The 15431-nt window shown below is 46.2% G+C and overlaps 1 protein-coding gene across 1 annotated transcript in view; it reads left to right on the forward strand.

The window, feature by feature from the left end:
* Positions 1–15169, forward strand: part of LOC126523456 (uncharacterized) — a 106503-nt gene extending 91334 nt beyond the window's left edge. The window contains exons 5-6 of the mRNA XM_050172064.3: positions 8412–8764; positions 14388–15169. Coding sequence (XP_050028021.2) covers positions 8412–8764; positions 14388–14535 — 501 coding nt within the window. The 3' untranslated portion in view covers positions 14536–15169. The remainder of the gene's footprint in view (positions 1–8411; positions 8765–14387) is intronic.
* Positions 15170–15431: the final 262 nt, after the last annotated feature.

The following is a 15431-nucleotide window of genomic DNA, read 5'->3' on the forward strand; positions in this document are numbered from 1 at the left end:
AGTTCCTCACCAACAATCAACAATTCGTCTCTCAGCAGTGTCCTTAACTCCATGATTGCTGCTTTTTACTGCCTTGGTCCTGCTCGTTAAATCTAGCTAGGAAAACACAACCTAGCTAACACTCAGCAATCTAGCTTCCCTACTGTTCTAATCAGAATAACCACAAAATGAAGCCTAGAGAGTCAAAGGAAGAACCAAGCACTCACCGCAGACACGGCACCACGTCGCAAAGTCCATCTCACCGCGGTCAGCTAGTTGTCAGGATTGGGGGCTAAATCCCATCGCTGGTGATCCGTTGTCAAGTGTGAAGTCCGGCATGAATTAGAAGGTAGCTGGCCCATGCCGTCGTCCCACTTATCCACGCTGACGACGTTGATGAAGGGAATGACTGCTTCTCATCGAGAACAAGGAATAAGGGTTTATTTACAGTATTGACATGCAGTTCATCAGTCTATCATGACTTCGAGAGAAAGTACGTCAGTCTAACACGACTGCTTCAGAGAGTGTCTCAGTCCAACATGACTGCTTAAGAAAGTGTCTCGAGCATACGTTCGTCCAGGCATTGTAAGCACGCCGCCTCTCTCCGGGACGCCTTACACACACACACACACACACACACACACACACACACACACACACACACACACACACACACACACACACACACACACACACACACACACACACACACACACACACACGCACACGCACACACACACGCACGCACGCACGCACGCACGCACGCACGCACGCACGCACGCACAACTCCCACCCTCGCTCATTCAGTCACAACGGCGACGAGGCTAGAGTGTAACGGTGGCGTTCCTTGGAAGTTGAGCCGCCGTCGTCGCAACTGGCTGGCAGCACTTGCACCTCAGCTGGGCCGTTCTTAACAGCGCCCTTAGACCGGGGCCCCCGGCTCTTCCTGTCTCCCGGGCCCGCCGCACCAGTTGTACGAAGCTCCGCCGGACTGCATCAGCTGAAAAAGAAATTACAAGCATGTGTCCTTCTGGTATATAGACCTAACAGGAATACTGCGTGTAGAGACGGAACGTGCGTAAGTGGTAAGTGGGTGGCATTACAAATATATTAAATTTCACATTCATGGCGTAAAAAATAGACTCCTCCCACATAATACCATAAAATATCAATAAACCTGATTGTCAAGCATTCCCCCCTTCCCGGGCATTATTCCGTGCAAAAATAAGCGAGTGACTGCGCGTTTCCAAAAAAGAACTTGGCCTCATCCGGCGCAATGGTACGCCACGTACAGAAAGGTGGTCACAGCACTGGCTCTCATTCGGACCAGCTGAGACCCTCGCAGAATGCCCTCTACTCGCACTCAAGACAAAGGCGGAGGTGGAAAGCGTGTTTTCATTTGTTTAAAAGACAACGTTTTCAAGCTCTTGGTTTTTGAGCTGCTCCGCGTTATCTTTTGCGCGTTCTGCCGGCACAAGATACAAACTTCTGTGTTATCACTCTTGGAAATCGCTCGTCGCGTTTTCGACAAGCGTAAGTACTGAAAGAAGGTATATGTTGTTGCGGGCGCATAAAAAGTGTCACAAGCTTGTCCCACTAAGATTCAGTATACGCCAAACTGTCAAGGGCCGGGCTGCTTTGCGCTGCGTCACGACAGGCATGGTGAGCGTGCCTCAGAAGTATCCCAAAAAGTAGCTGAATTAATTACAATAATCTTAGGGGTCAGGGAAAGCTTCACGAACTTGTCCCAGTAAGATTCAGTACACGTGTAACCGTCATCACGGTCGAGCTGGTTTTCGCGAACTACGTCACAAAGCCGGGTGCAGCGAACGTGCCCCAAAGCTACCGAAATAAGTTACAACGATATTGGGGCTCATAGTACACATCGCTAACATCTCTCAGTACGAGTCATTAACTCAAATTAACTGCCCCAGTACGGCTCAGCTGTTTTTCCGCTAACTGGGTCACCAGTCTCGGTGTTGTGCCGCAGGCCTAAATTTGCTGGGAATGCGTCGCAGACCACCATATTTCTCAATTTGCCGTACTCTAATAGTGCACTAGTGCCGTGTTGAAATGCAGAAGGAACGGAAGAAAACGCCGGCAGCCCAACAAACAGGCTACACTCAAAAGAGACGGGCTGCCGAACAGACGAACTTTACATGCGCAGCCGGCCTCACGCGTTTCGGTGGCATCTGGCGCATGACGCTTGGATATTGGCGCGTCTGGCTTGCCGCTGGCTTGTTGCTAGGTAACGCAAGTAAGTCAGGAGGTATATATAAGTTCATGTATACGCAAAACGGTTTAGTTTTAGCGGGAAAGAGTACAAAAAATAAAACGTTGTCTGTAAGTTCATTTCACATTCTGTTAGAGCGAAGTTTTCTGTACCTCTCTCTCCGGCTTTTCCACTGTTGCTGCTGCTGTGGCTGCTACTGTGGCTGCTGCTGTGACGTACACCGCGAGTCAGAGAGGAAAGCCAACGCTAAAAACTCGTTTTTGCCCCACCACATCGAATGTGCATAATGCCCTCTGGAGCTCCCTGGCCGTCGCCACATTAGCCTTTTGACAGCTGTAATAATCTGTGGCTCCTATCAGAAGCATCGCAGAAACTGCAGCGCTTCCTTTTCTTCTACGGTGCCAGTTCGAAGGGAGGGGTGGGGAAGTGAGACGGCAAGCAAACCCTTCTACTATGCGATGGCGGATGCGCGGAAACTGGATAAGCTTAAGTTCAATGTGCCGTACTGTACGTTGCTGCTATTTCTGAAAAATAAACGCCATGCAAGTATGTCAAGCGGCAACTTACGCAGGGCGTGCAGAAGCAGAGCCGCGTTAACGAAAGTGCACTGCAGGGTCCAGGCGACACTGCGGAAGCGGTCGTGCGGCAAATCAACACTTCTGTGCCCGCCGTGTTAGCTTTGCGGCTATGGCATTGCTAGACGTCGTGGATTTGATCCCAATCGCGGCAGCCGCATTTCGAAGGTGGCGAAGTAGAAAACACACGTGTACTTATATTTGGGGATACGTTGAAGAAGATTACGTTGTCACCACTAATGCGGAGTCCGCCACTATGGCGTGCGTCATAATCCGATTGTGGTATTGGCACGTATAGCCTCATAATCCAATTCAAGTTTAAGACTTCTGACACAAAGTGATGTGCCATGTGAGGCAATGCCTATGCTCAACCCTTTCAGAGGTTAAGAAATATGGTGCACAACAACGCCTCAAGCAAACACCTCTCCGTGTGTGTTTTATGTACTACGCAGCTAGATAAACAGCAGTGGTGTCCGCAAGGTAACGTTTAACGTCAAATCACCACTCTCGTCTTATAGGTGAAAGGTTGAAGAAAATAATGTTTAGACGTCAACATCGCCGCTAATTATCGTCAGTCAAATCATCCCGCACGGAATGCTTCGCTTACATCGATTCCCACAGTGCGCGGGATCTACGTAATTTTTTTCCCGACGCTGACGTCAACTAACGGATGGGATTAACACTAGGCGTGGCTTGTTTCCTGTTGCCAGTTTTTGCCAAGCGTCCCCTCTTGTTGAATTTCTTTCTGTATGCTTCAAGGGTGTCGGCGTTTATACATGAGTCACCGAAGGTTCTAGCGTAATTACTGGTGCTCGCGTGTCTTTCAAAAGTGCTACGAATTCGCTTCGCGCCTACAACCAGATTACACATGGTTCGGTGACAAAAAACAACGGATAGAACGATTGATAGCATTCGAGAAACTTCCGATACAGGCTGGCGCGTCCTGCGCTGAGCGATAATGTTTAGCCTTTGTTAGCCCTGTCAAAGTGGTCACCAGAGAAAGATAAAGCACAACACGTGTCATTATAGCACTTTGAAACGTTTGATTGGCTAGCCATTGCTAGCGTTATACTGATTTGACGTTTAACATAACGCAGACAGCAATGGCCCCCTGGTCAGCCGCGGTACGCATTTCCGAAAATGTCCTGGTGGCGCACTTGCTGGAAGAAAATTCGAAGGTTCAAAATCGGCCAAAGTGCTTCCTTAAAAGAAGCCTCTCAATGTTTCCTTATGTTTCGAAATTCTGATGACTAGATTATGAAGTGCGGGAACTTCGACTACTACCTTCGGCAACCATCTCGGAAAATGCAACAAATGCCGATTGGAAGTTCCTATGAACGTGATTGCTTGAAGACATTTATATGTATGTGGCTTGAATACAGGTTGATCATATATTGCATACACCGGTGACGAGACCTTTCACATTGTTTAGACCTGAGGTGCATATATTATTTACAACGAAAATAGTTTTTAGGGAGGGATCGAAGCCGCGCTGCTATGTTATATGTAGAATAGCATAACCAGTAATAGACGCCCGCGCTTACAACATGGAAGACGCAGCTTCATTCCCTGAGGATTAATAGTCGAACATGCCTACATATAAAGATCTCCGGGATTTTGATCAAACGTAACACCTCTTACTTGTATAACTGACCCTCCGCTAAGTTCTGTAGTCGCTGGTTTATGTGCGAATTGGCACGCGCGCAATAAACCGGAGCCATTGATGCGTATGCAAGAAGCTGATGCTTAGTAACTTGTAAGCGGTGTGTTCAGATATTTAACATAAGCTCAAAGTGGCGCTTTTCTATCCAAGGTGCCACGTTTGTGGCAGTTTTGTTGAAGATTCTCTTGAATATTCAATCGCATAACCCCTATTTCCTAGCGGACACAAACGTGGAAGTCGATGCTCCCATTTGCTATTTCTAAATGTCTACACGAGTACCATAGAAGGACTTTTCGTGTCTTGCAAACATGGTTTGTACGTGCGGGTGGCTAAGACGGGGAGTGTGCGACTTTTTCTTGTTTCTCTGTGCTTACTTCTTGTAATATTAAGTTGAAAACACCGACATCTTCTACGAAGTCTGCGGAAGGCGCCTAGGTTGTTTTATTATTGCTGAACTTATTGTTGCATACTTTTTGCATTGTCTCGGCTTTTACACACGTTTGTGTCACTCAGGATCATGAGGTCCCGTTTCGCGGATCAACAATCATTAGTGTAACGCTGGTCCTTGTGCTGTGTAATGTGTTCTTTATTCGTTTACCGTAAAATAAGTTATCCGCTTGTTGTTAGCTGTCATTTTAGTTTACATTGACATGTGAAAAAAGTTTCTTTCGATTATGCAGACAACGCGTTGCAGAGGAGCAAATTCAAAAGATTGTTTTTGAGCCTGAATATCCGAGTGAAATCATCGAAAAGCACACTCTGCGAATGAGACAGTCGCACAATGACAGCGAAAGCTCTACATACCGTGAGCCAAGCACGTACCCAAGGGGGGGCCCGGGCCCCCCCCCCCCCCCCCCCGAAATTACGGCGCATACCCCCTCCCCCCCTCTCCGCCCACGCCACCACTTCTCGCACAGATTCCTAAAGCGCCGCCAAATCAATGTTGAGACTTGACAGCTATTGGGTTGTCAACATTTTGTTGCCTTTTTCAGTGCTTTTGGATGGCGGTAGTTATCGGCGTCTCCTGGGATGTGAAGGCCAGTTTCCTCATCAATTCGGTGCCCGCGTGATTTACTCGAGATGCATTCAGTTGTCACCATCTATTCAGCGGTCACGCGCATCGTTGTTGCTCCGTTAGTTCAACTTTCTTTGTCTAGTCTGATCCAGGGACCAAGAAAGGGATTCAGTTCGTGGTCAGCTGGTCTGTATGAGCGTGAAACGAGTTGCGGCCAGAGAAAATGGCAATTGCGTTGAACTTTCTTTTTGTTTCATTATTTGCTCGAGTGACGGCTCGCCGCGACGCTGACAGATCCTCGGAACCATATACCCGTGATATGGGTTAGATCAGGTGGAAAATAATATAATGCGAGACAGCATCAATCATCAAACCCTGCAATAACCCTTAAACTCATAGGCAATATGGCTGTCGCCCGTTAATTCAGCTGGTGTTTCCCTAATTGTACAGCACTTTTCGTGCTGTACAATTGGCAAATGGAAACAAGAGTCTCAAGGAGCTGAGAAATTAAGCGATCTACTAAGGGAGAGGGCCGAGACAACAGCCAAACAGGCAGGAATAGCGAAAATTAACAAATTTAGCTATTGTTTATGAAATTATTTATGGATCAACAACTGTTTATTTAAAAAGGAAACAGAGAAAACGCTGCCGGAAATGGAGGACAATTCCGTGTTTTCTGAATGACGCTTCTACAGTTATCATTAGAGCCGCCCAACGTAGCCACTTCTTTGCTGTGCTTATGTAGGTGTTTTTCTAACCTTTCGCGGTGGGCGCATTACGTCTAGAATCGCAGCTTCCTGCGCTCTACGCGGTTGTACGCGACTGGCGGCCACGCATTGTTGCGTAACATCCCAAATAACAATACGAGTTGGTTGTGGCACTTGTTAGAGCAGTAAACGAGGGATCCAAAACAACTGTGAGTGTTCCGCGAATGTATATTTCTGTATAATTCTTCCAGAGCTAATTCAAAAAACGCTAATATAGTCGCATACAACTGAAGTTTGCAATGAAGCCCCGCCCACACCCTCATAACCGCCAGCCACTGTTCCTCCGCGAGGCTGCAAATAATTCGTACTTGAAACTTTTTCTGTTACCCAAATAAGGCGGTAACTATAAAAATAAAATTATGACCGCGTAATTTTATACCTTTTCTCTCGTCTATTATAGTGGAATGGCGAATTCCTAATTCTTTATTGAACTGAAATAACATGCTTGCTTCGCTACAACTATTTGTTGTGAAGTTTCACTTCAGTTGGCAGTGAAGTTTCGTGAGTAAAACGGGCGCAGCAGTGAAATGAACGGCAGCGCAGACTTTTGAAGACTCCATACATTTTGTCCATGTCCGTTGCGCACCTCATTGCTTCTGCCGATGAAAAGACTCTTTACCAGCAGCACACGCTCCGGAGGTATCAAGTACGACGCCATTTTGAAAACACCGCATGACGACGATTTTGTTGACTTCTGTGATTGCCTGGCGGAGTAACCTAACTCCGCGCGGTCCGTTTGCCTTTGTTGCCAACTGCTGCTTTTTCAGTTCTATTTTACTAACGTAATGTTTATTTTACTTTTGCTTCTTTATTTGTTCTTGGTGCTTCTTCCCTGCGCGAGTCCATTTAACATAGTTCTTTGTTTGTCAAGTAAAGGAGAGGTGAATCGCACAGGCGTACGTGTAAAATCCCCCCCCTCATTTGCATAGAAAAGTTACCTTGGGTAATTCTGCGTACGTGCCTGCCGTGAGCTAGAAATGCAGGTAACATCGACTCACAAGTATAAGCGGAAAAAATTAAGGCATGGACCGAAAAAGGGCATCAAGATCCACTGCGGTGAAGTACAGAGCATTCTAAGGCGAGCAGATGGCTTGGAGAAAGTGAGAGGCCCTTCGGAGATGTTTCTGAAGCTTGTTGATTATGATATGTTTTAGTTCCTCACTTTTGAGTCAAACAGTTGCACTTGGTTTGAAGTGCTGGCAAGACGGGCCTGTCCGAATCGAACAATGAATGTGTTGATCTGTCACCCGTCCTTGTTCCTTCAGTGGCACAAGACCAGAGGCGTAAGTTTCGGGTAACCCTGTAGTATAAAACAAAGCTCACAACGCAGAGCTGTCTGTGAGGCATGACAATGATGGCCTTGTGAAACTGGCTCAAAAACATTGGCGTTTGCAAGTTGAGCTCATGCAGAAGGCACATCCGATTCTTCTGCAAAAAAAGGTTGGTGTATTTGTGGGTACATATTGAAAAGATAACAGCTTCGAAGATTTCCGTGCCTCCTGGGAGCAGGTAGAAATCAAGACCTGTTTTCCTATGTTCAGCGCCTCATTTCTCACTGCCATATATATGGCAGTAATAAAACTTCTATCAAATGTATACCTGTTGTGTGTTTATTTCTGGTTCATACTTTGAACAAAAGAAAGCCTAACAACATCAGTTGGTTACGAGCACTATGTTCAATTCCCCTGGGAAACAAAGGGTTAACTATACTATCACAATTAACCCCCATAAATATAACACACAACTCACGCAGTGGTAATGGTTAGAAAATTGCTCTTTCCCATCCTAATTTTAGGAAATGCTAAGCATACTCTTCCAGTATCGATGAATAAATTTAAGTCAACAAAACTGTTCAGTAAAACATAACACGAAATATAATTCGCGAAGAGGACTTACGAACTTGCGGCAAGTTCTGTTGCAACGAGCGGAAAGCTCTGCAATTTTCATGGTTTACAATTCTTTTCGTTCATAAGTGCTATTTGTCATCGGCTGGCCATCTTCACTGATTATATCATGTTAAGGCTGGCACCTACTCCTAGCGAAATTCTAGCACAGTAACTTTCTTGTGAACCTTGGTACTGGGATCTAAAGACGTGTGCTCGGGCCTGCATATTTAAGCTATTAAACTTGTGCCGAGCCAGGCTCGGTAGTGCGAATACCTTGCGATATCTACCCGTAGGTTATCTCCCTGGACACCCTAAATGCGCCGCTTGCTTCGGTACATTCATTGCGACGGGCCAGTGCACCTGCCCTGGTCCTGAGTCCCTGCAGAAGCCAGGCGGACGCGTCCCAGGCGGTCGCGTCTTCACCGCATGTGCGATCGGAAGGCGGCGAACCGGCGGCAGCGCCCCCAGCGGCAGCACAGAGTGTCGGCCATGACTGGGCCTCGAAGCTGGGCGAGCAGCTGGCCAACGATTCGTACGGCTTCACACTAGATATCTCGCAGTCGTCGCTGCCGGCCGTGCTCTCCACCGTGTCGGGCGCCGTCGACGCCGAGCAGCGAAGGGCCAGCAGACAAAGCCGGCTGCGCAGGTGCGTGTGCATATCATTCTCGCATGCATGCAATGCCACAAGGTCGCATATGCACCTCGCGTTGCATTGCTGCGTTTTAGTCGCTACAGATGCGACACTACAGAAGCATTTCGAAAGTGTTGAACGGCAGATGGATTGAAAAATGTCCATCTTTGATGCAACGACAGACAGCTCAAACAGGGCAGTAATTTGTACAGAAGAATAGAGAGAATAGAGCATCGGTCAGGGAGCTTGTCTAAATTGAATAATCCCGTATGGAATCATTATAATATCCAGTCGCCCCCAAAATGACCGAAGGTCAATCTTAGTTTTCGGTTGAGGATAGTCTGCTACCGCTGATATTTTAACGTGAATAGGTGTCGTAAAACCTTGGCCTATGTGGTGCCCTAGGTAGTCTACGGTCGTCCTTGCAAGGCCAAATTTCTCGGCCTTTAAGGTCAGCTTAGCTTATACTAAACGGCTGAGCACCGCCCTAAGATGCACCAATAGTTTCCCATGAATCAGAAAAGTCTGGGAGTTCATCTAAGAAGGGCAACGCAAATGCTTCACAACCCTTTAGAACTCTATCCATGAGGCGTGATAAACGAAAGGGAGCATTTTTTAGTCCGAAGCTCAACATTTTCAGTTGATAAGTGCTTGTTGGTGTGACGCATACCGCGTATCTGCTTGCTCGCTCATTGAGGTGTACTTGCCAGATCCCTCGAGTAAGCTTTAGCGTAGTCACATAGTTTGCTCGACTCACCTGTTCCACACTCTCCTTAATATTTGGGATTGGATGCATTTGATCCTTGGCGGGAGCATTTAATTTCCGATATTGTATATTGTATCTTACCTATTCATTGTACTTAAAGAATAATGAACTTAAACTGAAATTGAATGGTCTACTACGGGCCTTGGGTCTTTACTCGGAACTTCCACCAAGATCACCGGCGAAGCGTGTTCGCTCTCGCAGGGCTTAATTACTCCTGATTCAAGCATGCGCTTCACTTCCCTGTCAATGATTTCTCTCTTCCTACGAGAGAATCGATAACACTTTGATTGCACTGGCTCCTCGGACGCCAGCCCAATATCGTGCTCAGACAAATCAGTTCTGCCCGGGCTGTCGACGAACTATTAATCAAATTCTGCCATTATTTCGCCATGATCAGACAACTAGGATTCCTTTAGTTTGTCTCTCTGCTCAGTCCACTTCAGGAGTTCTTGACCGCTACTTCCCCCTCCACCTAGACAAACCAAGTTGTACTTCATCTCTTCAGAGAGTTTAGGGTCATATTCATCACAGCCTCTTTTTGCACGCAGGGTTTCATTAGGTGGCAGTGATAAATGCGCACATATTTACGTTTCCTTGGGATTTCACCACGTAATTGGTGTGAGTTTGCAACCACTTCCGCGGGCCCTCTCCACTGTACTTCAAGCCTGTTTTTTCTTGAGGCTCTCAGTAACATACCTTGTCACCGGTACGGAGCGTCCTCTGACGGGAAGTCCTATCGCAGTAGACATTGAATCGACCCTGAGCTGATTTCATGCTGGCCTCCACAATTTTTTAGCATTATGCAGACCCTCCAGCAGATTCAAAGAAACTGCACCACGGTAGCGACTTCTCCGCGCCCTTCCCACGTTTCCCGCACCATTCGTAAAGGTGAGCGCAGTGACCTTCTGTAAACCAACTCGGCGAGGATAAAAGCAATGGATTCATGTGGCGCCTACCGCAAAGCTAAAGGTGCAGCTGGTAGTCGTGCATCCCATTCGCATATATTTTCATAACACAGTAATCTAAGGACACGCTTCAGAATGGAACGCCGCCTCTCTACGCTGTTGCTCTGTAGATAATGAATTGAGCGGTCCACTACTTTTATGCCACATCGCTCAAGATATGATGCGGTGAGGATACTTCTGAACACGCTGCCTTGATAACTTTCGATCTCCGAAGGGAGTCCAACTTAGGAAAAGATCAATAACAGCGAATCCGTTCTTTCTGACACCACCTCACGCAACGCAAGCACGACTGTAAGCTTCGTGGTGGGGCGCAACATAGCATGTACCGATACCCTGTCTCTGTCACAGGAAGTGGCCCTACTACACCTATCACGAATCGCTGAAGCGGCTCGGTAATTTTACTAACACCCTCGGTGATTTTCACTTCTCTTGCGTCTTTCTGAACCGCTGGCATGTCTCGCACGACTGCACAAATTTTTCCACGGTGTTAAAACATCCGAGCTAATATTACCCTTATTTATTTATTTACCCTCAGGTCCTTTTGGTATTAGAGAGAACAGTGGGTTATAGAAGAAATAGGAAGAAAATATATTACGAGCTTATAAACAATATTTACGAATTATACAATGTACTAAAATTAAAAAAAACAGAAAACAACGAACAGTAGTTCGTACAAATGCTTGCTGTTATGCAGTGTTAGCTAGTGTTTTTCGAAAATTACAATTATTATTATTCAAAACAATATCAGAAGGACGTTCATTCCAATCTTTCGACGTACGCGGCAAAAACCAATGTAAAAATATGTCGTGTTACATGCACCAATTCTAACTTTATTCTGATGATCACTACGGTGAGAAAAGTAACATGGTCACGACATGAATTTCGGATGAAGGGTAGGTTGCTGATCATCATCAACATCATCAGCCTGGTTACACCCACTGCAGGGCAAAGGCCTCTCCCATACTTCTCCAACTACCCCGGTCATGTACTAATTGTGGCCATGTTGACCCTCCAAACTTCCTAATCTCATGTGCCCACCTAACTTTCTGTCGCCCCCTGCTGCGCTTCCCTTCCCTCGGAATCCAGTCCGCAACCCTTAATGACCATCGGTTATCTTCCCTCATCATTACATGTCCTGCCCATGCCCATTTCTTTTTCTTTATTTCAACTAAGATGTCATTAACGCGCGTTTGTTCCCTTATCCAATCTGCTCTTTTCTTATCCCTTAACGTTACACCTATCATTCTTCTTTCCATAGCTCGTTGCGTCGTCCTCAATTTAAGTAGAACCCTTTTCGTAAGCCTCCAGGTTTCTGCCCCGTACGTGAGTATTGGTAAGACACAGCTGTTATACACTTTTCTCTTGAGGGATAATGGCAACCTACTGTTCATAATCTGCGAATGCCGGCCAAACGCACCCCAGCCCATTCTTATTCTTCTGATTATTTCACTCTCATGATCCGGATCAGCAGTCACTACCTGTCCGAAGTAGATTATTCCCTTACCACTTCCAGTGCCTCGCTACCTATCGTAAACTGCTGTTCCCTTCCGAGACTGTTAAACATTACTTTAGTTTTCTGCAGATTAATTTTTAGTCCCACCCTTCTGCTCTGCCTCTCCAGGTCAGTGAGCATGTATTGCAGTTGGTCCCCTGAGTTACTAAGCAAGGCAATATCATCAACGAAGTGCAAGTTACTAAGGTATTCTCCATTAACTCTTATCCCCAATTCTTCGCAATCCAGGTCTCTGAATACCTTCTGTTAACACGTGGTGAATAGCATTGGAGAGATCGTATCTCCTTGCCTGACGCCTTTCTTTCTTGGGATTTTGTTGCTTTCTTTATGGAAAACAACAGTGGCTGCGGAGCCGCTATATATATCTTTCAGTATTTTTACGTACGGCTCGTCTACACCCTGATTCCGCAATGCCTCCATGACTGCTGAGGTTTCGACTGAATCAAACTCTTTCTCGTAATCAATGAAATCTATATATAATGGTTGGTTATATTCCGCACATTTCTCTATCACCTGATTAATAGTGTGAATATGATCTATTGTTGAGTAGCCTTTACGGAATCCTGCCTGGTCCTTTGGTTGACGGTAGTCTAAGTTGTTCCTGATTATATTTGCAGTTACCTTGGTAAATACATTGTAGGCAACGGACAGTAAGCTGATCGGTCTATAATTTTTCAAGTCTTTGGCGTCCCCCTTCTTATGGTTTAGGATTATGTTAGCGTTCTTCCAAGATGCCGGTACGCTCGAAGTCATGAGACATTGTGTATACAGGGTGGCCAGTTTCTCTAGAACGATCTGCCCACCATCCTTCAACAAATCTGCTGTTACCTGATCCTCGCCAGCTGCCTTCCCCCTTTGCATAGCTCCCAAGGCTTTCCTTACTTCTTCCGGCGTTACGTGTGGGATTTCGAATTCCTCTAGACTATTCTCTCTTCCATTATCATCGTGAGTGCCACTCGTACTGTATAAATCTCTATAGAACTCCTCAGCCACTTGAACTATCTCATCCATATTAGTAATGACATTGCCGGCTTTGTCTCTTAACGCATACATCTGATTCTTGCCAATTCCTAGTTTCTTCTTCACTGTCTTTAGGCTTCCTCCGTTCCTGAGAGCTTGTTCAATCCTATCCATATTATACTTCCTTTATGTCAGCTGTCTTATGCTTGTTGATTAACTTCGAAAATTCTGCCAGTTCTATTCTAGCTGTAGGGTTAGCGGCTTTCATACATTGGCGTTCCTTGATCAGATCTTTCGTCTCCTGCGACAGCTTACTGGTATCCTGTCTAACGGAGTTACCGCCGACTTCTATTGCACACTCCTTAATGAAGCCCACAAGACTGTCGTTCATTGCTTCAACACTAAAGTCCTCTTCCTGAGTTAAAGCCGAATACCTGTTCTGCAGCTTGATCTGGAATTCCTCTATTTTCCCTCTTACCACTAACTCATTGATCGGTACAGCTAAGTCATTGAGCTGATAACTCATTGAGCTGCTACAGCTTGTTAAAAATTAAAGGCGCTAAATCCTTCGACGTGTTGCTAGAGGCTGATGAGGGCAGTGTGCACGAATCCTGACGTTCCTGTTGAGCATTTTTGTGCGTATACTGGTCTGAGGGGCACGGACAACTATTAAGCTAAGGTACACTAACGTTGCCTAATAATTCACTAAGCGCTGATGAACAACGACGGTTTCCCATCAGTCTCATCACGTGCACTGCCGAGGTGAGACGCCTTGAAGGAATGTCAGAATTATGTTGTTTTACTTGCCACGGCGACGACTTCATTATGAGGCACGCTGTAGTGGTGGAATCCGGAATAATTTTGACCAGCAGAGGATTCTTAACTTGCGGCCGATGCACAGGACGCGGGCGCTTCCGCATTTCACCCCCATCGAAATGCTGCCGCCGCGACTGCTGCTAAGCACGGGACCTCGTGCTCAGCAGCGAAATGCCATAGCCGCTAAGCCACCGCTGTGCGCCACGCTTGCAACTCCATAGGAGGCGCTTCTCATCCCACCAGTCCTGGGAAGCGTCTGGTGGCTGCGAGCACGTTATTTCATTTGTTCAGCCGCAGCAGTGACTCCTCACCGACATGTTGCACCCGTGTATCTCTAATACTCCAACCGAGACGTTGAAGCTAAGCGCTGGTCCTTGTTATCACTGTCAATTATTGTCCTTGAGGGCGAACTTCGCCACGCAATTTCATGGAAATCAGCAGGTGAATAAGTGTAATATATTCATAAACCTAATTATTTGTACACTGCCGTGCCCGAAAGCTGTAGCTTAAGAAGAGTGTGTAATGTCCTTACTTTCGAAATCTGGAAAGCCATGGTCAAATAACATTTTCTATTCTTTGTATGTTATCTATCTAATCAATTTGCGTCTTCTTCGGCAGGAATATCTCCGAGTCATTACGCCGTGAGCTGGCCGATGCTTGGCGATGCAGCGGTACCCTGCCTTCTTCGCGACTTCTGCTACAGCCTCCTGTATTTCTATCGCCTGAACACATCAGCTCGGCAGCGGAGTCACCAGGGAGCGACTGAAAGCACCTCCGCTTACAGTGCATCGTCAGCAATGCCAGCACAATAGAAACTGGAGATGCTAATGCAGCAATGTTTCACACAACGCTCAGAAAGTGAACATTCCCGGAATAGATGTTATGCCCCGCCTGTATCGTAAGAAAGCGTGATGTCTCTTTAAAGAAGACGTGTCCCATATCGCCACTGGGAAGTTCGACGTTCTTGAAACGCACAAAGGGGGACAGCCTAGCGCGCCCCGTTTTTTTTTTTGGGTTGCATGCCACGACAATGTCTTCACCTTATGCTTGTAATGTGATTCATTTGTTTTACCCACACTTTTGGAATATCATGGAAACCAGGACGTCGGCAGTCGCCGTAGCGTTGTTTATTACGACCAATGGTCACTGTTCCAATATTACTTGGTACGGTGCCCTTACAATTGCACCTAAACATTGCACTAGTGCCGTGTAAAATGCCCAAGAAACCATCAATACAGCTTCAGTGATCACGCACGATATATGCTAGAGTATGTAAGCAGACATTATCATGCAAATAAATGGTGCGCGTCAGGAGTTAATTACTACGTTGATGAAGAATGCTCTGTTACTTGCGTTAAGTGATAATGTTTCAATAAAACATTACGTTAAACATGTTTCAATCGTAATTCGCACAAGGCATTATTGTGTGGAATGTCATCAAAAATCACTTGACATCGATGAAATTCTTGGAAGAGTATATTAATTATGTGTTACTACGCGGCTTGAAAAAGATCTTGCACCCTATTAATTTCTTTAATAATCGTGAGCTCACATCGGCTCTACATGCCAGATAATGATTCTTTTAGTGGATCTCTCTTTGCGGTGCCGCACTCATTGTTGTTCTACGAGTATCCGTCCCTGACAGTTCCGGACTGCCTGAGA

This window comes from Dermacentor andersoni, chromosome 6, assembly GCF_023375885.2.
Source record: "Dermacentor andersoni chromosome 6, qqDerAnde1_hic_scaffold, whole genome shotgun sequence".
NCBI classification, from domain to species: domain Eukaryota; kingdom Metazoa; phylum Arthropoda; class Arachnida; order Ixodida; family Ixodidae; genus Dermacentor; species Dermacentor andersoni.